Genomic DNA, 23395 nt, shown 5'->3' with positions numbered 1-23395 from the left:
AATAGCATTGTTTTTCAGCAACATAAATAACATGTTCCTGGTAGAAAAAAATGGAAAATAAGTAAGAAGGAAATCCTATCACACTCTGTTAAACACTGTCAACATTTTGGTGTATATTCAAAGAGTGTTTTCAGATAAAAATTGGTACATTTACTAGTCTAAATTACTAGTCTAAATATACAATCACAACTTAAAAAAAAATCTCCACTGGATAGAGTAGAACTTGTTATTTCTTGAAACAAATAATAAAGCAGAATTTGGTGATATAGCAAACCCAGTTAGGAAAAGTGTTGAAAAACTTACAGGTAACATGTGAGTCTTTAGCCCTTACAGAGGAGTTTGAATTTTTCAAGGTTAGTACATTCAATTAAACACAAATATGTAAAACTAGGGGAAGTTCTTGACTTAGACAAAAGAAAGAAATAGGAAACTTACTTTGGCAACCCCAATACAGAGTTCTAACTCCTGCCAATACCACCGACTCAACACACAAGGCACTGCTTGAGCACCTGCCTGGGGAAGAGCCACCTGCTGGGTGCTGGTGGGTGCGGGGGGAGCAGGCAGGGGTCTGATGGTGGACGTGTTGTTGTGCATCCACACCCACTGCCCTTCTTCTGCTGACAAAACTCTGGCTGTTCTCGAGGGACAGGGCATCTGCCTCTCACTCTCCCACTTTTTTTTTTTTTTGCAGAGCAAACTATTTAGTTTATATTACTAAGCTGTACCATTAGCACTTTCCTATAGCTGCTGGTAATTACATATACGTAAGACAGAGCAAATGTCAATTGTCTTTATCAAAGAATAGTGTTATTTAATACTCTTGGTTTTGTTACCAGTTTTATTGAGAACAGTTGACATAATATCACTGTATACGTTGAAGGCACAGAGCATGCTGGTTTGATCCACACAGACTGTGAAATGATTACAAGAGGTTCAGCTAACATCCATTTTCTCACGTAGATACAATAAAAAGAAAAGAAAGAAGAATAAAGGACAAAAAAATTCTTCTTGCGATGAGAACTCTTCAGATTTATTTTCTCAACAACTGCCCTATGTATCATATACAGCAATGTTAGCTATGGTCATCATGTTGTACGTTACATCCCTAGTAACTGTTATCTTATAACTGAAGTCTGTACCTTTTTTTTTTTTAAGTAGGCTTCATATCCAGTGTTGAGCCCAATGTGGGGCTTGAACTCATGACCCTGATCAAGACCTGAGCTGAGATTAAGTGTCAGACGCTTGACTGACTGAGCCACCCAGGCACCCCTGAAGTTTGCACCTTTTGACCATTTTCCATTTAAATGTTTCCAGTGAAGCTGACTATTCTCCAGGTTCCAGGGTACAGCCAGCACCGGGCCTCAGATCTACCTGATCAGAGTAACGGATTCAGAGATGCAAAAGCCTGCACATCAATGCAAACAAGATTAATCCTGGGACCTGTTCTTAAGCTCTGAGGATAGATGCCTGGAACTCTAAGGGCCACATGAAAAGTGAACTTGGAAGTAATGCCAACACACAGAGAGAGCCAAGATATGGCAAGAAAGAGAGACGGGGTCCTAACAACACAGTTTGTGCTCCTGGATCAGCAACACCTACTCCTGAACTTCTCAGTTCCATAAGCAATATATTCTCTCTCTCTCTTTTGTTTAGGCCAGTTTGAATTGGGTTTCTGTCACTTGCAACCAAAAGAAACTCAAACTGATACAGGCCTCCTGTGAGTTAGGTGGAGTCCCTGGTCTCTATGCCATCTACCCAAAGTGTAATATGTGGTAAATGGATTCTTATTATTTCAAATTAACAACTGATTCTGGATTATAAACAAGACAGTATAACAAACGTATAGCACCAAAGGCAAATTTCATTTACTTTGCTTTTGCACATGATTTTGGATTCTATTTAATGTAAGGAAGTACTTCTTACACGATGCCCTGCATACAGGAGATATGTTGAAATTATCCATTAGATGAAATACATGACGAGAAATGCTCTTAAATCTTGTCCTAAAATATTTCCCCCATTGCATCAGTCTGTACAACTTTGCCCTGTTTCCTCCTAGGTATAGACACAGAAATCACCCCCTTTGGCTGGTGCCTGAGAGGGCTTCTCCCACTCTCTATCACTCGTTCTTCCTGGAGGAAGAGAATATCTGCTTGAATATGTCAATAAATATAAACAGAGATGAGGAGAATATGAAAGACCTTCCATACACTAAGTAGGTAATAACACTTTAAAAAATGCACTGTAGATAAGTTGTCCCCCTTTTACATTCACACTTCTTCCAAAGCTTTTCCATTGATAGAACCTCACTTTAACCTTGTGCAACCCTATGAGGCCAGAAGACAGAGAAACTGCCAGCAGAATAAATAAGCCAGTCAAGATCATACAACTAGAAGGGATGAGACCACTTCTTGGTCGGGTTCCCGAGAATTCATCTAACTCCCGCGACTTGTCCAACAGGACAACTGACAAGGCGAGAGTTCCAGAAGGAAAGTCTCTGGGGAAAAAGGGAAAGTAACTTAGAAGAACATCTTACTCCCATTTTGGAAAACAATGAAGGACTGTTGATGGCAGCAAGAATGAGAGGGATATCAAACTCAATACCCAAAACACAAATAATCCAGTGAAGAAATGGGCAAAAGACATGAAGAGACACTTCTCCAAAGAAGACATCCAGATGGCCAACCGACACATGAGAAAATGCTCAACATCACTCATCATCAGGGAAATTACAAATCAAAACCACAATGAGATACCACCTTACACCTGTCAGAACGGCTAACAGTAACAACTCAGGCAACAACAGATGTTGGCGAGGATGCGGAGAAAGAGGATCTCTTTTGCATCATTGGTGCGAATGCAAGCTGGTGCAGCCACTCTGGAAAACAGTGTGGAGGTTCCTCAAAAAACTAAAAATAGAACTACCCTACGACCCAGCCATTGCACTACTAGGCATTTATCCACAGGATACAGGTGTGCTGTTTTGAAGGGACACATGCACCCCCATGTTTATAGCAGCACTATCAACAATAGCCAAAGTATGGAAAGAGCCGAAATGTCCATCGATGGATGAATGGATAAAGAAGATGTGGTGTGTGTATACACACACACATACACACACACGCACACACACAATGGAGTATTACTCAGCAATCAAAAAGAATGAAATCTTGCCATTTGCAACTACGTGGATGGAACTAGAGAGTATTATGCTAAGCGAAATAAGTCAGAGAAAGACAAGTATCATATGACTTCACTCATATGAGGACTTTAAGAGACAAAACAGATGAACATAAGGGAAGGGAAGCAAAAATAATATAAAAACAGGGAGGGGGACAAAACATAAGAGACTCTTAAATATGGAGAACAAACTGAGGGTTGCTGGAGGGGTGGTGGAAGGGGGGATGGGCTAAATGGGTAAGGGGCATTAAGGAATCTACTCCTGAAATCATTGTTGCACTATATGCTAATTTGAATGTAAATTTTAAAAATTAATTAAATAAAAAAGTAAACCTCAAAAATAAATAAATAAATAAATATTAAAAAATAAACTTAAAAAAAAAAAAAAAAAGAATGAGAGGGAATGGGGCGCCCGGGTGGCTCTGTTGGTTAAGCATCTCACTCTTGGTTTCAGCTCAGGTCATTATCTCACAGTTTGTGGGATCAAGCCCTGCATCGGGCTCAGAGCCCACTTGGGATTCTCCCTCTCCCTCTCCCTCTCTCTCTGCCCCTCCCCTGCTCATGTGCTTTCTTTGTCTCTGTTTCTGTCTCTGTTAAATATAAAAAAATATATTTAAAAATAAAAGTCTTGGGGCGCCTGGGTGGCTCAGTCGGTTAAGCGGCTGACTTCGGCTCAGGTCATGATCTCGCAGTCTGTGAGTTGGAGTCCCGCGTCAGGCTCTGTGCTGACAGCTCAGAGCCTGGAGCCTGTTTCAGATTCTGTGTCTCCCTCTCTCTGACCCTCCCCCATTCATGCTCTGTCTCTCTCTGTCTCAAAAATAAATAAACATTAAAAAATAATAATAATAAAATAAAAATAAATAAATAAATAAAATAAAAATAAAAGTCTTTCATTAAAAAAAAGAATGAGAGGGGCGCCTGGGTGGCGCAGTCGGTTAAGCGTCCGACTTCAGCCAGGTCACGATCTCGCGGTCCGTGAGTTCGAGCCCCGCGTCAGGCTCTGGGCTGATGGCTCAGAGCCTGGAGCCTGTTTCCGATTCTGTGTCTCCCTCTCTCTCTGCCCCTCCCCCGTTCATGCTCTGTCTCTCTCTGTCCCAAAAATAAATAAAAACGTTGAAAAAAAATTTTTTTAATTAAAAATAAAAAAAAAAAATACAACGGAGTAGGATTCCCAGCTCTACACCACTCATGTGTATGTTGTTCCCTCTGCCGCAATTGTTTCTCCTCACCTGTCAAAATCCTTCACCCAGGGGGAAAGGCTTATGCTACAGTGCTCACTGGGGGAAAAGCAACATACAAAGTACATACTCAATGTATATACTTACCTTAAAAAATACAGGTACACACACACACACACACACACACACACACACACACACACGGGAAAAAAAACTGGAAGGAAATGAGGAGGGAGCATAAAACAAGCTGCCAGGCGGCAGACACCCTCCGCAAACACCCTCCCACCCGACCCCCAGTGGGGTATGTGTGATATTCCTTGGGCACTCCTGGCTGCCCAACAAAGGAAAGGGGAAAAACAAATGGTTAACTGATAGAGATCATAGTCCTGCAGGACCTAAGTCTCCAGCTATGCACAAGTAATTTAGTAAATCACAAGAAAAAGGCAATCTCATCAATAGCCTAATCTCCAGAAACCTATAAACTCCATTTCCTAGAGCCCCAACATCATCCCTCCATAGTGATGTGGGAAACAAAGGCAGAAGGAAATGGCAGATAGAACTCAATTTCCTTATAACCTGCAGCCTATTGAGAGATACTTCAGGCAGGCAGAGTAAAACTTTTCTCCAGGAACTCCCTATGTCTTAATGCTAATACTTTGCTAGAGGCAAAACAACCCTAGCTTGACAATAGCTAGGCCTCCACTACCCTGGGAGTCTTAAGATGTCTTCAAGAATTCTTTCTTGGTCGTCAGCTATGGACCACCCCATCATCACCCCAAAAACCTCATCAGAAAATACTAATAGTCATCTCTTGTGGTGAGTTCATTGGTAAATCATTTTGTTTTGTATTTGTGTATATCGGGGTGCCTGGGGGGCTCAGTTGGTTAAGCGTCCAACTTCGGCTCAGGTCATGATCTCACAGTTTGTGAGTCCGAGCCCCGCGCCAGGCTCTGTGCTGACAGCTCAGAGCCTGGAGCGTGCTTCAGATTCTGTGCCTCCTTCTCTCTCTGCCTCTCCCCCACTTGTGCTCTGTCTCTGTCTCTCAAAAATAAATGTATGTAAAAAAAATTTATATTTGTGTATATCTTTCCAATTTTCAGTAACCTGTATATGTATTACTTTTATAATCAGAGACAATTTTTTAAATAATTTTAATTCACCTAAATTTCAAAGTTCTGCACATATATTGGCTCTTTCAGAAAAGCTTCCTCGATGTTGTCATCTTTCCCTTCATCCCGGGAAAGGGCTAAGGCAATTTTCACATTCCATCCTGTAATGAAATCGTGTACTTGTTCTCTCAGCCTCACCTTTAACGAAGCTGCAAGGTCCTTGAAGACAGCAACCTTATTTATTCATCTTTGCATTCCCTACTGCTCCTCACTGAATTAGTATTTTAAAATAATATTTAGAAGTGAGTTGCCCTTTCGAAATTCCTCCTTTGAATCACACCCGATAGGAACGGTAAAACAGCAAACAAACTCAAGCCCTAAATGTTCACATATTTGGTGGTTTGAGGAATAAGTAAATAATTGGGTAAATATCAGCATTCCACACATAGCGAGGGGCTCTAGGAGCCAAATTATGGTATTAATATCAAGTAGTTTCTTACATACTTTCCTGAGGGCAGAGGAAATGACTAAATGAAGACTTGCTTCCAGGCTGACTGCTGAAAAGCCAGGGAGGCAGCCTCAGGGCAGCCCCTCCACACACAGCAGCACCGCTGGCGCTCGTCTGCCCCCTTCTGGCCAAAACTCACACGCCACGGTCTCAATGAAATTAAAAAAGAAGAAAAAATTTTTTTATTTTTTTTTTTTTTTTTTTTTTTTATTTTTTTTTTTTTTTTATTTTTTTTTAAAAATTTTTTTTTTCAACGTTTATTTATTTTGGGGACAGAGAGAGACAGAGCATGAACGGGGGAGGGGCAGAGAGAGAGGGAGACACAGAATCGGAAACAGGCTCCAGGCTCCGAGCCATCAGCCCAGAGCCTGACGCGGGGCTCGAACTCACGGACCGCGAGATCGTGACCTGGCTGAAGTCGGACGCTTAACCGACAGCGCCACCCAGGCGCCCCTTTATTTTTTTTTTCAACGTTTATTTATTTTTGGGACAGAGAGAGACAGAGCATGAACGGGGGAAGGGCAGAGAGAGAGGGAGACACAGAATTGGAAACAGGCTCCAGGCTCTGAGCCATCAGCCCAGAGCCCGACGCGGGGCTCGAACTCACGGACCGCGAGATCGTGACCTGACTGAAGTCGGACGCTTAACCGACTGCGCCACCCAGGCGCCCCAAGAAGAAAAAATTTTTAACGGCACAAACAGGTATCCAACTTTTTATTTAGTTTTTTATGTTTATTTATTTTTGAGAGAGAGAGAGAGAAGCATGTGTCAGGGAGGGAAGACAGAGAGACGGAGACACAATCCGAAGCAGGCTCCAGGCCGTCAGCACAGAGCCAGATACGAGGCTAGAACTCACCAGCTGTGACTCATGACCTGAGTCAAAGTCGGACACTTAATCGACTAAGCCCCCCAGGTGCCCCAGGTATCCAACCTTTTAAATCTGCTGAAAAGGAAAATCTGTGACAGCAACTATTGTGACGATAACCCAGCTGGACTTGGGAAATATGTCAGTGGAACTCACTTTGTTGGGCAGGAATCTAGGAGTTAGAAGATGGCCATTTGCCCTTAAAATGCTTATTATTTTCCTAAGATCCCTGAGATAAATGAATCTTCCTGCTACGTGTAAAACTGTGTTATAAAAAGTTGCTTCAATTTAACTGAATTCATCGGTTGGCTGTTGTAAAATAAACTAGGCATGTGAACTTGTCACTCGAAGCAGAGAGATGGAAAGGGGGAACATGCTGGAGATGTACTAATTTAGCAGATCTCCCTTTAAAAACTGTCAGGAAAAAAAACCACCTTGGCCTTCCAGGAAAGATCACTGAGGAAAGGGCACATTACCTTGGGGGGGCGGGGAAACATTCCCGATGCTCACCAAAATTCACTACCCAGAGAAAAACCCAACACCATTCCAGATGTGTTGAGGCCAGGAGAAAATGTGTACTGTGGAACTTCAGAGAAAGTGTCAGATATTCAGTCACATTGGTCCAAGGTGAGTGGGGATGTGGGAGCACTCGGAATGCCAGCATGGAGCAGCTGAGCAATGGCGGGAAGAGGTGAAGACAGGGACCAAAGGGGGTTCTGCGCCAGGCTAGGGGAGGAGGCTTACTTCCACCTCAGCCCAGCAGTGGCTGAAAAGTGCCATTTCCCCCTTCTGAATCCATCCTGCCCACAAAGGACGGGTCTGGAATCAAGCCTGATTTAAATCTGTGAACAAAAGCAGTCAAAACTAGCTTGCCTCACTACCAAAGCCCATAATCCTGACCCAGAGGGCATCATCCAAACTGGGGCACTATCCAACTCCAAGTAGGAAGGAAGGAAAGGAAAACCACTCCCATTCACGGAGCTTCCACCTTCCAAGTCCATTCCTACTTGTCAGGAGCATCCCACCTAACTAGATGTACACCCCACCACATACGTGAGCTCTGTGGGTCTGTGGCTGCAACAAACTCATGAGAAAACATGAGGGACAAAGCTGCCAGGTGGTGACTTTCCAAACCCAACTCCGGCCCTAGGATTCTGGTAGTGAGAAAAAGACCCCAGACAGAGAACTGACAAATGGGTAAGTCACTAAATGAAAAGGCTGGAGAAGAGTACTGAATCCATTCTCTTTAGAAAACTGAAGAGCACAACACAGAATATAGCCTTTAAATCAAGGGCAAGAGGAAAGTTCTCAACAACGTCCAGGTAAACAAGGAGGGGCTTCCAAGGAGATCCCACACACATATTTTTCAGTAAAGAGCAAGCCTGGAAAACAGTAACCACATATAAATATGAATAAGCAGAAACAAAAACAAATTGAAAAACTCCACAATATGACCTATGTAAAAGTACCACAGGGAGGGGGAAAAAGAAAAGAAACAGAGCCTGCAGAAGGCATATCAAGTGAGCACTTCAAGAACAAGCAGAGAAAGGATAAAAAAGAAGTAGAGGACTGGGGTGCCTGGGTGGCTCAGTGGGTTAAACATCCAACTTCAGCTCGAGTCATGATCTCACAGTCCTGAGTTCCAGTCCCACATCGGGCTCTGTGCTGACAGCTCAGAGCCTGGAGCCTGCTTCAGATTCTGTGTCTCCCTCTCTCTCTGCCCCTCCCCCACTTGTGCTCTGTCTCTATCAAAAATAAATAAAAAATATATATAAATATATACATATATATATATATGTGTATATATATATATATATATATATACATATGGAGAAAGACATGGATCGGCAAATAAAGAGAGCTCACACTTTGTTCCAGAAAAATATTTTTCCCAAACTGAAAAATAATCTAGTGAAGTAACTAAACTGTAAGGCAAAAGAGAATCGTGTAGGCCAGAAGTCAGCAAATTATGAGCCAGCAGGCCAAATCAGCACTTGGTTTCGTCATAAACGTTGATGGGAACACAGGTTTTGATTATCACACAGGCTTTCATACTACAACTACAGAGTTAAGTATCGATGAAAGAGACCAGATAACCCAGAGAACCCAAAATACTTACTACCTGGCCCTTTACAGAAAATGCTTGCTGACCCCTATTTTAACTATTCAAGGAAAAGAAACAAAAACAAAAACAAAAACAAAAAAGCAGGCCAGTCTGATACTTAATCAGCAAACTATAGTTAGCAAAAGATAAAAAAGCAAGGTTTCTTGAATTCTAAAGGAAAAAGTGTGATCCAAAAGCAGTTACTGTTATCTACATGTAAAAGCAATAGAAAGACATTCTTTACTCCATAAACACTGAGGATATACATATAATCCCCGTGCCCTTCCTGAGGGGGAAAAATTATGATTGAAAATAGACTCCTGGTCATGAAGAGAAGCCTCCAAGAATTAACAAATGGGGAAGACATGGGCTGAAAAGTCTAAGTGAGGACTGAATCCATTTAAACAAGACCTTGAGCATAAACAACCATGGCAATTATTGGTTAGAAAACAGTTACATAGGGGGAGGAACCAAGATAGTGGAAGAGCATGTAAGTTCTTTGTGGGTCTCGTGTCCATGAAATACAGCCAGACCAACACTAAACCATCCTACACACCTAGAAAACTGATTGGAGGATTAACGCAACAATCTGCACAACCTGAACCACAGAATTCAGCAGGTACAAGGCATGGAGAAGACAATTTGGGGAGCGAGAAGCCGCTGAGGGTAGGAAACAGCTTTTGCGGGCAGAGAGAGGATGGAGACTGGGGAGGGGGACAGAATATGGGAAAAGCACCCCTCCCCAAAAGCAGCTAGAGAGAAAGTGGAAAATTGGAAACAGCCACAGAGACTAAACTAAAAAGGGAGAAAGAGAGAGAGGGTTTAAATTCCATTAAGACTGTAAACAAGGGGAGCTCAAAGGCTGCAACTCCCCATCTCAATACCTGGCAGTGCTCTGGTGGGAAAGGCGAATCCCCAGGAACAGAGTGGGGTCCGGGAGGTTCTCGGGCCAATGGGAAAAGCGGTTCCACTGCTGGAAGGACATTTGGTAGAGACTATTGAAGCCACCTGGTCTCAGCAGATCCCAGAAAACGGCCACATTCGCTGGTGCTGGAACAAGGTCGTTAAGTGTGAAGTCTGGTGCCAGATGTGAGTTGTGATTTTCCATAATCCCTGAAACGCTGCTGCTACACTCCCTTGCAAACTTTTTCTGGGGTGGGTTGGCACCTGGCCGCAGTCTAGGGGCACCGGCAGCAGCAGGGTGTGGCAAGCGTTCCTGGGTGCAGCCGACATTCGGCCATTGCTTATTCAGCCATTGCTCAGTGAGACCCTCCCACAGAGGGGCGGAGCGGGCCAAAGCCGCAGTCCTTCGGAAGTAAGGGGCTGGGGGAAACAGCCGCACCTGAGACAAAACTCGGGAGAGAGGTACTGCCTGGGTCTTGATCATGTTCAGTGAAGAGGCGGGGAGTGGAAGAAAGCTGAAGACAGAGGACGGGTGCACAGTTGCTGCTCCGAGAGAACAGTTACCATACTAGAGATCGGGTAGCTGGATGACGCCATTTTCACCGCTCCCGCGAATGCACATACACACCTACAAGCACTGCAACAATCCACCCCAATAGGCTAGCAGCGCCACCTAGTGGAAAACGGAACTGTTACACTGAGCCCCGCCCAACTGGGCGAACCTGCTCTTCAAGATCACAAGCCTCACTGCCTACTTAGTTTATGGACTATAAAGCACTACATAGTCTGACTACTAGGGGAAAATGAAGTAATTTCAGTCCTATTTCAATGTGTTAGCAGGTCCATCTATTCAATTTTCTTTTTTTTTTCCTCTTTTACACTATTCTTTTTCTGGAATACAGAAAGAGGAAAAATTCATTTTTATTTTCAATTTTTATTAAAAATATTTTTATTTTTTTTACTATATTTTTTACTTTTGTGTACATTTTTTCAAATTCTACCTTAGTTCCATCATTCTATTTTAGTCTACTTCAGTGTATTCAACTTTTCAAATTTTCAAACGATTTCCTTGTTCTTTTTTCTTTTTTGTTTCTTTTATTTTTCTTGAATGCAGAAAGTGAAAAACTTCATTTTTATTTTCAATTTCTATTAAAAATATTTTTAATTTTTTACTATATTTTTTGCTTTTATGTAAATTTTTTCAAATTCCATTTTACTTCCATCATTTTATTTTAGTCTACTACAGTGTATTCACTTTTTCAAATTTTCAAACGATTTTTTTTCTCTTTTTCACTTCTTTTCTTTTTCTTGGATCAGAAAGATTAAAAACTTCATTTTTATTTTTAATTTTTATTAAAAATATTTCTCTTTTATTTTCCTACTGTATTCTTTACTTTTGTGTACATTTTTTCAAATTCTGTTTTACTCCCATCATCTCATTTCAGTCTACTTCAGTGTATTCATTTTTTCAAATTCTCAAATGATTTCCTTTCCCACCCCCCACTTTTTTCTCTAACCTGTCAAACCACTTTCAACACCCAGACCAAAACACACCTAGGATCTAGCATCATTTATCAGATATTTTGTGTGTGTGTGTGTGTGTGTGTGTGTGTGTGTGTGTGTGTTTAGTTTTTTAAATTTTTTTTAATTTTAATTTTTTCTACCTCTTTAATTTCTTTTCTCCCTTCAAAATGTCAAAACGAAGGAATTCACACCAAAAGAAAGAGCACGAAGAAACGACAGCCAGGGATTTAACAAACACAGATACAAGCAAGATATCTGAACCAGAATTTGGAATCACGATAATAAGAATACTAGCTGGAGTTGAAAATAGACTAGAGTCCCTTTCTGCAGAGATAAAAGAAGTAAAAAATAGAATGAAATTAAAAATGCTATAACTGAGCTGCAATCACAGATGGATGCAGCAGCAGCAAGAATGGATGAGGCAGAACAGAAAATCAGCGATACAGAGGACAAACTTATAGAGAATAATGAAGCAGAAAAAAAGAGGGAGATTAAGACAAAAGAGCACGATTTAAGAATTAGAGAAATCATGGGGTGCCTGGGTGGCTCAGTCGGTTGGGCATCCAACTTCGGCCCAGGTCATGATCTCGCGGTCCGTGAGTTCTGAGCTGTCAGCACAGAGCCTGGAGCCTGCTTTGGATTCTGTGTCTCCCTCTCTCTCTGCCCCTCCCCTGTTCATGCCCTGTCTCTCTCTGTCTCAAAATAAATAAAAATGTTAAAAAATAATAAAAAAAAAAGAATTAGAGAAATCAGTGACTCATAAAAAAGGAACAAAATCAGAATCATAGGTGTCCCAGAAGAGGAGAGAGAAATAGGGGTAGAAGGGTTATGTGAGCAAATCATAGCAGAAAACTTTCCTAACCTGGGGAAAGACACAGACATCAAAATCCAGGAAGCACAGAGGACCCACATTAGATTCAACAAAAACTGACCATCAACAAGGCATATCATAGTCAAACTCACAAAATACTCAGGCAAGGAAAGAATCATGAAAGCAGCAAGGGAAAAAAAGTCCTTAACCTACAAGGGAAGACAGATCAGGTTTGCAGCAGACCTATCCACAGAAACTTGGCAGGCCAGAAAGGAGTGATGGGATATATTCAATGTGCTGAATCAGATAAATATGCAGCCAAGAATTCTTTATCCAGCAAGGCTATCATTCAAAATAGAAGGAGACATAAAAAGTTTCCCAGACAAACAAAAATTAAAGGAGTTTGTGACCACTAAACCAGCCCTGCAAGAAATTTTAAGGGAGACTCTCTGAGGAGAGAAAAGATGGAAAAGAAAAAAATATATATATATACATATATATATACACGTGTGTGTGTGTGTGTGTATATGTATGTATATATATATAAATACCAAAAGCAACAAAGATTAGAAAGGACCAGGGAACACCACCAGAAACTCCAACTCTACAAGCATCATAATGGCAATAAATTCATATCTTTCAGTACTCACTTGAAACGTCAATGGACTCAATGCTCCAATCAAAAGACATAGGGCAACAGAATGGATAAGAAAACAAGATCCATCTATATGATGTTTACAAGAGACCCGCTTTAGACCTAAAGACCCCTTCAGATTGAAAATAAGGGGATGGAGAACCATCTATCATGCTAATGGTCAACAAAAGAAAGCGGGGGTAGCCATAATTATATCAGACAATGTAGACTTTAAAATATTGTATCAAGAGATGAGGAAAGGCATTATATCATAATTAAGGGGTCTATCTACCAAGAAGACCTAACAGTTGTGAGCACCCATATAAAGCAATTAATCACAAACATAAAGAAACTCATCGATAGTAATACCATAATAGTAGGAGACTTCAACACCCCACTCACAGCAATGGACAGATCATCTAATCAAAAAATCAACAAGGAAACAATGGCTTTGAATGACACACTGGACCAGATGGACTTAACAGATATATTCAGAACATTTCATCCTGAAGCAGCAGAATATATATTCTTTTCCAATGCACATGGAACATTGTCCAGAATACACCATATACTGGGAAACAAAACAGCCCTAAGTAAGTACAAAAAGATCGAGATCATACCATGCATATTTTCAGACCACAATGCTATGAAACTCAAAATCAACCACAAGAAAAAATTTGGAAAGGTAACAAATACTTGGAGACTGAAGAACATCCTACTAAAGAATGAATGAGCTAACTAAGCAGTTAAAGAGGAAATTAAAAAGTATATGGAAGCCAATGAAAATGATAACACCACCATCCAAAACCTCTGGGATGCAGCAAAGGCAGTCATAAGAGGAAAGTATATAGCATAAGAGGAAAGTATACCAGGCCTTCTTAAAGAAGGAAGAAAGATCTCAGATACACAACCTAACCTTAAGTCTTAAGGAGCTGGAAAAAAGAACAGCAAATAAAACCCAAAACCAGCAGAAGACAGGAAGTAATAAAGATTAGAGCAGAAACTAATGCTATCGAAACCAAAAAAAACCAGTAGAACAGATCAACGAAACCAGAAGCTGGTTCTTTGAAAGAATTAACAAAATTGATAAACCACTAGCCAGCTGGATCCAAAAGAAAAAGGAAGGGACCCAAATAAATAAAATTAAGAATGAAAGAGGAGAGATCACAACCAACACAGCGGAAATAAAAACAATAATAAGAGAATATTATGAGCAATTATATGCTAATAAAACGGGCAATCTGGAAGAAATGGACAAATTCCTAGAAACATATACACTACTGAAACAGGAAGAAATAGAAAATTTGAACAGATCCATAAAATGTAAGGAAATTGAATTAGTAATAAAAAATCTGCCAAAAAAAAGAAAAAGAGTCCAGGGCCAGATCGCTTTCCAGGGGAATTCTACCAAACATTTAAGGAAGAGTTAACACCTATTCTCTTGAAGTTGTTCCAAAAAATAGAAACGGAAGGAAAACTCCCAAACTCTTTCTATGAAGCCAGCATTACCTTGATTCCAAAACCAGAGAGAGACCCCACTAAAAAGGAGAACTACAGACCAGTTTCCCTGATGAACATGGATGCAAAAATCCTCAACAAGATATTAGCCAACTGGATCCAACAGTACATTAAAAAAAATTATTCACCACGACCAGGTGGGATTTATACCTGGGATGCAGGGCTGGTTCAATATCCACAAAACAATTAACGTGATTCATCACATCAATAAAAGAAAGGACAAGAACCATATGATCCTCTCAACAAATGCAGAGAAAGCATTTGACAAAATACAGCATCCTTTCTTGATAAAAACCTTCAAGAAAGTAGGGATGGAAGGATCATACCTTGAGATCATAAAAGCCACATATGAACAACCCAACGCTAATATCATCCTCAAGTGGGGAAAAACTGAGAGCTTTCCCCCTAAGGTCAGGAACAAGACAGGGATGTCCATTCTCGCCACTGTTATTCAACGTAGTATTGGAAGTCTTAGCCTCTGCAATCAGACAACACAAAGAAATCGGCCAGGAGGAGGTCAAACTTTCACTCTTCGCAGATGACACGATACTCTATAGGGAAAACCCAAAATATTCCACCAAAAAACTGCTAGAATTGATTCATGAATTCAGCAAAGTTGCAGGATATAAAAAATCAACACACAGAAATCAGTTGCATTCCTATACACCAAGAATGAAGCGACAGAAAGAGAAATCAAGGAATCGATCCCATTTACAGTTGCACCAAAAACCCTAAAATACCTAGGAAGAAATCTAACCAAAGAAGTGACAAATCTATACACTGAAAACTGTAGAAAGCTTATGAAAGAAATTGAAGAAGACACAAAAAAATGGAAAAAGATTCCACGCTCCTGGATAGGAAGAACAAATATTGTTAACATGTCAATACTACTCAAAGCAATCTACATATTCAATTCAATCCCTATCAAAATAACACCAGCATTCTTCACAGAGCTAGAACAAATAATCCTACAATTTGTATGGAACCAGAAAAGACCCCGAATAGCCAAAGCGATCTTGAAAAAGAAAACCAAAGCAGGAGGCATCACAATCCCAGACTTCAAGCTATACTACACAGCTGTAATCATCAAGACAGTATGGTACTGGCACAAGAACAGACACTCAGATCAATGGAACAGAATAGAGAACCCAGAAATGGACCCACACACAGATGGCCAACTAATCTTTGACAAAGCAGGAAAGAATATCCAATGGAATAAAGACAGTGTCTTCAGTAAGTGGTGCTGGGAAAACTGGACAGCGACATGCATAAGAATGAACCTGGACCACTTTCTTTCACCAGACACAAAAATAAACTCAACATGGATGAAAGACCTCAATGTAAGACAGGAAGCCATCAAAATCCTCGAGGAGAAAGCAGGCAAAAACCTCTTTGATCTTGGCCGCAGCAACTTCTTACTCAACACGTCTCCGCAGGCAAGGGAAACAAAGGCCAACCAAAATGAACTACTGGGACCTCATCAAAATAAAAAACTTCTGCACAGTGAAGGAAACAATCAGCAAAACTAAAAGGCAACTGACAGAATGGGAGAAGATATTTGCAAATGACATATCAGATAAAGGGTCAGTATCCAAAATCTATAAAAAACTTATCAAACTCAACACCCAAAAAAACAAATAATCCAGTGAAGAAATGGGCAAAAGACATGAATAGACACTTCTCCAAAGAAGACATCCAGATGGCCAAAAAATGCTCAACATCACTCATCATCAGAGAAATACAAATCAAAACCACAATGAGATACTACCTCACACCTGTCAGAATGGCTCACATTAAGAACTCAGGCAACAACGGATGTTGGTGAGGATGCGGAGAAAGAGGATCTCTTTTGCATTGTTGGTGGGAATGCAAGGTGGTGTAGCCACTGTGGAAAACAGTATGGAGATTCCTCAAAAAACTAAAAATAGAACTACCCTACGACCCAGCAATTGCACTACTAGGCATTTATCCACGGGATACAGGTGTGCTGTTTGAAAGGGACACATGCACCCCCATGTCTATAGCAGCACTATCAACAATAGCCAAAGGATGGAAAGAGCCCAAATGTCCATCGATGGATTAATGGATAAAGAAGATGTGGTATATATATGCAATGGAGTATTACTCGGCAATCCAAAAGAATAAAATCTTGCCATTTGCAACTACGTGGATGGAACTGGAGGGTATTATGCTAAGTGAAATTAGTCAGAGAAAGACAAAAATCCTATGACTTGACTCATATGAGGACTTTAAGAGACAAAACAGATGAACATAAGGAAAGGGAAACAAAAATAATATAAAAACAGGGAGGGAGACAAAACAGAAGAGACTCATAAATATGGAGAACAAACTGAGGGTTACAGGAGGGGTTGTGGGAGGAGGGGATGGGCTAAATGGGTAAGGGGCACTAAGGAATGTACTCCCGAAATCACTGTTGCACTATATGCTAACTAATTTGGATATAAATTTAAAAAAAATAAAATAAAACAAGTTAATAAAAAAAATAAATCTAAAAACAAATACAATTTAACAACAACAAAAAAGAAAACAGTTACATAAAAATAAAATATTACAAAATATGAAAATTGTCTAACAGTTAAAAGTTTAGAGAGAGAAGCCCTATGATAAAAAATTAATAATTAATAATTTGATAGTATGCCATAATTAAAATTCTAGACTATGCAATCTTCTAGATCGAGCGAGGAAGTGGGGTAGGTGGGAAGCAGGAGGAATCAAAGTTCACTAACTGGGGGAGTCAGATATTGTTTCATTACGAGGCCAATAAATTGAGAAAGAAGCTTAGTTTAGTATCTGAAATAATAAATCACTAGAAAAACGAAAATCAAGTTATATATCTTTCAAATCATCTGTGAGAGAAAAAAAAACACAAAGAAAACAGAAACAGTAAACAAAAAATGTAGAGACACACAAGACTGAAAATTTCTGTTAAAACAAAAACCTAAATGGTATAAAGTCACTTATTAAAAAATACAAGGATTAGGAGTGCCTGGCTGGCTCAGTCAGCATGTGACTCTTGACCTCAGGGTTGTGAGTTCAAGCCCCATGTTGGGCAAGGAGCCACGAGAAAGAAAAGAAAAGAAAAGAAAAGAAAAGAAAAGAAAAGAAAAGAAAAGAAAAGAAAAGAAAAGAGAAAAGAAAAGAAAAGAAAAGAAAAAAGAAAGAAAGAAAGAAAGAAAGGAAGGAAGGGAGAGAAAGAAAGAAAGAAAGGGAGAGAGAGAAAGAAAGAAAGAAAGAAAGAGAGAAAGAAAGAAGAAAGAAAGAAAGAAAGGGAGGAAGGAAGGAAGGAAGGAAGGAAGAAAAAAAGAAAGAAAGAAAGAAAGAAAGAAAGAGAGAGAGAGAAAGAGAGAGAGAGAGAAAGAAAGAAAGAGGAAGAAAGAAAGGGAGAAAGAAAGAAAGAAAGAAAGAAAGAAAAAAAAGGAAGAAAAAGAAAGAGGGAGGGAGGAAGGAAGGAAAGAAGGAAGGAAGAACTAGATCAAAAAACAAAATTCAACCATATGCCATCTCCAATAGCCAGTCTAAAATAAAACATCACAGAAAGCTTGAAGGCTAAAAAAAAAAAAAGTGGGTAAAGCCATACTAAAGCAAATACAAACAAAAAATAAGGCAGAAGTTGTAATATTCATACCCAAGTTGAACAGCAGGCAGAAAGCATTCAATGGAGCCATGGCAGTATTTGATAAAAATGTTCCTTAAAACCTAACAGTAATAAGGAAGAATAAAAGCTTACAAATCATTTTTATGAAGCCGACACAACCAGCATACTAAAGCCTGACAAAGATATTTACTAAGGGGATTTCTATGAAAAATTCTAAAGTATCAGTAAAATATCCAGTAGTACATTACCATGCACATGCATACACACATATACACACACACACACAGATACCCCATAAACATGTGGGGCTTGTTCTTGAGTTGCAAGAATGATACAATATTAGGAATGCTATTAATAGATCTCCCATATTAGTAAATCAGAGGAAATAAAAATAATACTTGATAAGGGCCAAAACTCATCAAACGGTACACTTAAGATTTGCGCATTTCTCTAAATGTAAATTTTACCTCAAAAAAAGAGAATCACACACCAATACTGAACTCCAGTTACTGATACGAATGCGGAAGCGTTTAAGAATGAAATGCTGGTATCTATCAGTTACTTTGACATTCATCCAAAACAGAACATGGATGGAGAGGGAGATGGATGGGTGGATAGGTAAGTGACAAAGCAAATCTGGTAAAACACCAGGCTGGGATCTAGACGGTGTGTCTGTCGTACACTTATTTCAGCTTTTCTGTATGTTCTGAAAAAAGGCGACCACCCCAGAAAGTTACAAGTTAACTTCCGATCTACATAATTTAATCCACATTAAGACATTCAAGAGGTTGAAGACTCGGAAAGCCTTACCTTTGTAAAGAGGTGCACACAAAGATGAGAAAGGGCTAGCACTCACCTATAGACTGAGAGGTGAATACCGCTACAATCTGCGGGGAGGCCAGGGCCTCCAGCCTGTTCTTCAGGGCCTCCAAGTGCACACACTTTTCTGAGTAGTCTGGAGTATCCACAAGCATCATTAAACTGTTCTGCAGACCTGTCAGCTTGGCAGAAATCACAGCTATGTCCTATAAAAAGACCACAATTGGGGATATTTACTTTAAAAGACCCAGGTATTTCAATTAAGAATGGACAAAATACAGAGTGCCTGCCTGGTGCAGTTGGTACAGCATGTGACTCCTGACCTCAGGGTTGTGAGTTCAAGCCCCATGTTGGTTGTGGAGTCTACTTTAAAAAAAAAAAAAAAAAAAGAATGGACAAAATACATGGAAAGACAATTCATAAAATTAAAACAAGAGTTTTCCTCCTAACAAAGTGGAAAAACCCTGGAAAAATTATAATAGCTATTGTTAGTGAGGGTGTGAAGAAAAAAGTCTACCTGGTATCATAAATTTACACTGTCTTTCTAGAAACAATTTAGCAATATGCATCAAGAGCCTTGAATACTATTCATATCTTTAAAAATTTTTTTAATGTTTATTTTTAAGGAAGAGAGAGAGACAGAGGGGGAGGGGCAGAGAGAGAGGGAGACACAGAATCTGAAGAAGGCTCCAGGCTCTGAGCTGTCAGCACAGAGCTTGACATGGGGCTCGAGCTCATGGACCACGAGATCATGACCTGAGCTGAAGTTGGACGCTTAACCGACTGACCCACCCAGGCGCCCCGAAAACTATTCATATCTTTTGACCTGGTATTTCCTTTTCTAAAAATATGTCCTAAAGAAACAATTAGAAGGGGGTGCCTGGCTGGCTCAGTTGGTAGAGTATGATCTCAGGGTTGTGCGTTCGAGCCCCACATGGGGTATAGAAATTACTTAAAAATAAAAACTTAAAAAAAGAAACAATCAGAGGGACACAGAGATATTCATGCATTTTAATTAATTAATGTGATTCTAGTGTTGTAATAACAAAAACCTAGAAACAACCTAAATCCTCCCTGATAACAAATAAAATATAAAGGCTGAGTCCCTCATAATGGAATGTAGAACATTGTGCAGCCATTAAAGATCATGTTTTTGAAAAGTATTAATTACATAGCAAAATATGATTTATATGATTATAAAATATATATTATAAAATATTTTATATTTATTTATAGCAAAATTAGATAAAAAAGAATATAGACACTAAAATATATGTAAATGTCTATATACCTGTAATATATGCATACATATAAAATACACAGGTGCAAAGATGTAAAAATACATAGAAAAATACCTACTAGACATAAAAAGCATATTACTAGGACACAGGAATAAGGCTCATTTTGTTCTCTGCCTTGTATTTTTCTGAATTTTCCAAATCTTCCAGACACACACAAATTATGTTTATAATTTGGGGTGCCTGGGTTGCTCAGTCAGTTAAGCATCTGATTCTTGATTTCAGCTCAGGTCATGATCTCACGGTTCATGAGTTCAAGCCCCAAGTAAGGCTTTATGCTGATAGCACACAGCCTGCTTGGAATTCTCTCTCTCCCTCTCTCTCTGCCCCTTCCCCGCTTCCGTGAGCACTCTCTCTCTCAAAGATAAATAGACATTAAAAAAAATTATGTTTAGGGGCATCTGGGTGGCTCAGTTGGTTAAGCATCTGACTTCAGCTCAGGTCATGATTTCATGGTTCGTGGGTTCGAGCCCCATATTGGGCTCTGTTGCTGACAGCTCAGAGACTGGAGCCTGCTTCGGATTCTGTGTCTCCCTCTCTCTCTGCCCCTCCTCAGTTCGTGCTCTGGCTCTCTCTGTCTCTCAAAAATAAATAAACATTAAAAAAAGCCTATGTTTATAATTAGAAAAGCTATTTTTTAAAAGAATTAAGAATGCAGTAATTGTTTCATTTCAGCATCCGAAAGGTGTCTACGATGTGTCAGACACCATATTGAAACACAAAGATCACAGTGCAGCCCTTGGGTTCACATACAGAAAGATCAGGATACAAATTAAGGACTATGGTTCAAGAGGCACAGGGAGGGAGCGACTGAGTTTGCCAACGACAGGGTGGGAGCCAGCAGTGACAGATGGCTGTTGAAATGGCGTAGGAGAAAAACAATGGGAAGCTGGATCAGAGTGGTGGCAGAGGGATCTAAGGAACAGACAACTTCAGAGAAAGATGGGAGAGATGGGGAGAGGGAACAGTTAAGGACTGCCAAGGTTTCTGGCCTCAATACTTGCATGGGAAGTGCCGCCATTAACCAAGAGAGGGAGGCCAAAGGGAAGAGCAAATGGGCAGTGGTTCTAGACAGAAGTAATGAATTTAGTTTGCAGTGTCCAGGGGGATGTCCAGGTGGATACAGGCGATCTTGTGGGCAATTAGTTCTGAATATCAGGATAGCTGGGAGGGGAGAAAGCAGCTTTCTAACTTTTAGCTAGTTAATATTAGTTGTGTACAGATTGCAATCAGAGACTGTACTTAGGTCTATTCTCTGTCACACCCATGCCAGATGTCAAGTAAGATTTGCAACTCACATCTATGAAGCCTAAATCAATTACCTTGTCATGAGCCCAGAGGAGCTCTATTGTACTTAAAAATAAACATAACTGGGGTGCCTGGCGGCTCAGTTGGTTGAGCATCTGATTTCGGCTCAGGTTGTGATCTCAAGGTTCCTGAATTTGAGCCTCACATCAGGCTCTCTGCTGTCAGAAGAGACCCTCTGGCCCCCTCTCTCTGCCCCTGCCCCGCTCTCTCTATGTTAAAGATAAACACAACTGATATGGAATAATAGATCTCACAGTACAAAAACAAAGTGCCCAGCAGCGTTCACAATGTGCTACCATTTATGGCAACCAAAGGGCAGGGATCATACATAAGTGTGTATGTGTCAGGAAGGACAGGTATAAAGGTGGTACGAGAGTTTGTACGGAGAAGGGAAATGAGGGCACTGGGAGGTGTCAGGGTTACAGGGAAAACGTTTTTGGCTGTTTATTCCTGTCTACAAATTTTTTCCCCACGTGCACTAAGCGCTTTTTTAAAAACTTGTGAGAGTTCTGAAAACCAGCAAAAGGGATGATAAAGAATTCATTTTGCTTAACAACTGAAAAGGAGTTTTTCACAAGACATCATCTGACCTCCTCCTTATAACCAGGCATCAAAAGCATTCCTACTCGCTACTGTTGGCGGCCCAGGAGGTGTTAAGTACCTTGCCAGGATCCCATGATGGGTAAGGTCCCTCTGCCCGTGCTCCACACTCTCCTAATCCATTTCCTCTGCCTTTTTTACTGAGGCTTCTCCTAAACTCTGTGACTAGAAGCCTTCAGTCAATCAGGAGATACAAACTCAAGATGGTGGAAAGACCCAGAGCAATTTCAGATCTTCCCACCCTCTGCCTGCACACTTCCTGTGCTGCTTTTTACTACCCCTTACGGTTTCGAGCAAATGACTTTCTCATCGGTTTCTCCAAACCTCACGTTCCTGCCCGAACAGAACGCACAACATCCCCTAAACAAAAAACCTACTTGAGTCTTAAATGTCTCCTCAATATCAGCACTCAATGTGCTCCACTTGTCTGCTTCTTGAAGAGATTCTGCGGCAAGCTGCATTCTAGACTTCACCTGGTCGATTTCTACCAACACCTAAAAGAGAAATGAGGGATCAAACACTAAGGAAATGGCAGTTCCTTTTTCTCTACCTTGCTCCAGTGACTTGAAACATAAGCACGGTGAGGTGCCCCTGTCTTCAGGGAGCTTCTGTGCCCCTTACGACACCAATCATGTGGCTACATTGTTCAGCAGGTACTGAAGACAGACGTGCAAGCTGAAAGAACCAAGCCAAAGAGGAGTGTTGAGTGGCTGGCAGACTTTGGAGTTCAGGTTGGGAGGGAAGGTCTTCCAAAACCAAGAATCAACATTTAGGACAGGAGCCAAAATACCTGCATCGATTGGGATGTATCCTGTTCGAATTTTTTAATGTCCTCCTTGACAAGAATCATCTGCTCTTTCAGGAAAGACGCCTCCTGTTTAAGGGCTTCCACATCACGGAGCACTTTGGGCATGTTCTGAAGAGCCTGGTGACTTGTTTCTGCAGCAAGAAGCCAAGAATGAAAGGCGAAAATCGGAGCAGTCACAACCTGAATAAATCAGGAGACAGGAAGGGACTCTTCCCCAAAGCACTACCAACTACACAGCTTTCTGAGCCTGCGGGAAATGCGGGATGGAGAGGAGGTGGGCTGGGAGGTGGCCTCTGCCAGGGCCATGTCCTCCCCAGTCTGACGGGTGAGGGTCACGTGATTTGACAAGGAAGGAACCATCAGCCCGACCCAACACCAACTGTTTTCCACCACTGAGTGAAAGTGCAACTCCCTCTGTGAGGAGACAGAATGAAAGAATCTGACACTGGGTAGATGCCAGCTACGTGCAGGTGGTTTACCAATGTTCTATCACTTAATGTCCACAGTAATCATTAGTAGCCGCCTCTTAGAAATAAGAAAACTGAGGCTTAGGAAGGTTGAGTAACTTGCTTAAGATTGCACAGAGCTGATGGGGCACCTGGGTGGCGCAGT

The 23395-nt window shown here is 40.7% G+C and overlaps 1 protein-coding gene across 1 annotated transcript in view; it reads right to left on the bottom strand.

The window, feature by feature from the left end:
* COG7 (component of oligomeric golgi complex 7) overlaps window positions 1-23395 on the bottom strand; it is an 83852-nt gene that overhangs the window by 54024 nt on the left and 6433 nt on the right. The window contains exons 2-4 of the mRNA XM_047087527.1: window positions 22766-22914; window positions 22353-22469; window positions 18807-18975 (exon numbers count right to left, since the gene is read on the bottom strand). Of these exons, the coding sequence (XP_046943483.1) occupies window positions 18807-18975; window positions 22353-22469; window positions 22766-22914 (435 nt within the window). The remainder of the gene's footprint in view (window positions 1-18806; window positions 18976-22352; window positions 22470-22765; window positions 22915-23395) is intronic.

This window comes from Lynx rufus, unplaced genomic scaffold (assembly GCF_022079265.1).
Source record: "Lynx rufus isolate CCGP_SWC_20201006 ecotype Redwood Valley unplaced genomic scaffold, mLynRuf1.p SCAF_23, whole genome shotgun sequence".
Classification (NCBI taxonomy): Eukaryota; Metazoa; Chordata; class Mammalia; order Carnivora; family Felidae; genus Lynx; species Lynx rufus.
The sequence above is the reverse complement of the archived record's forward strand: the minus strand, read 5'-3'. Positions and strand labels throughout refer to the sequence as shown.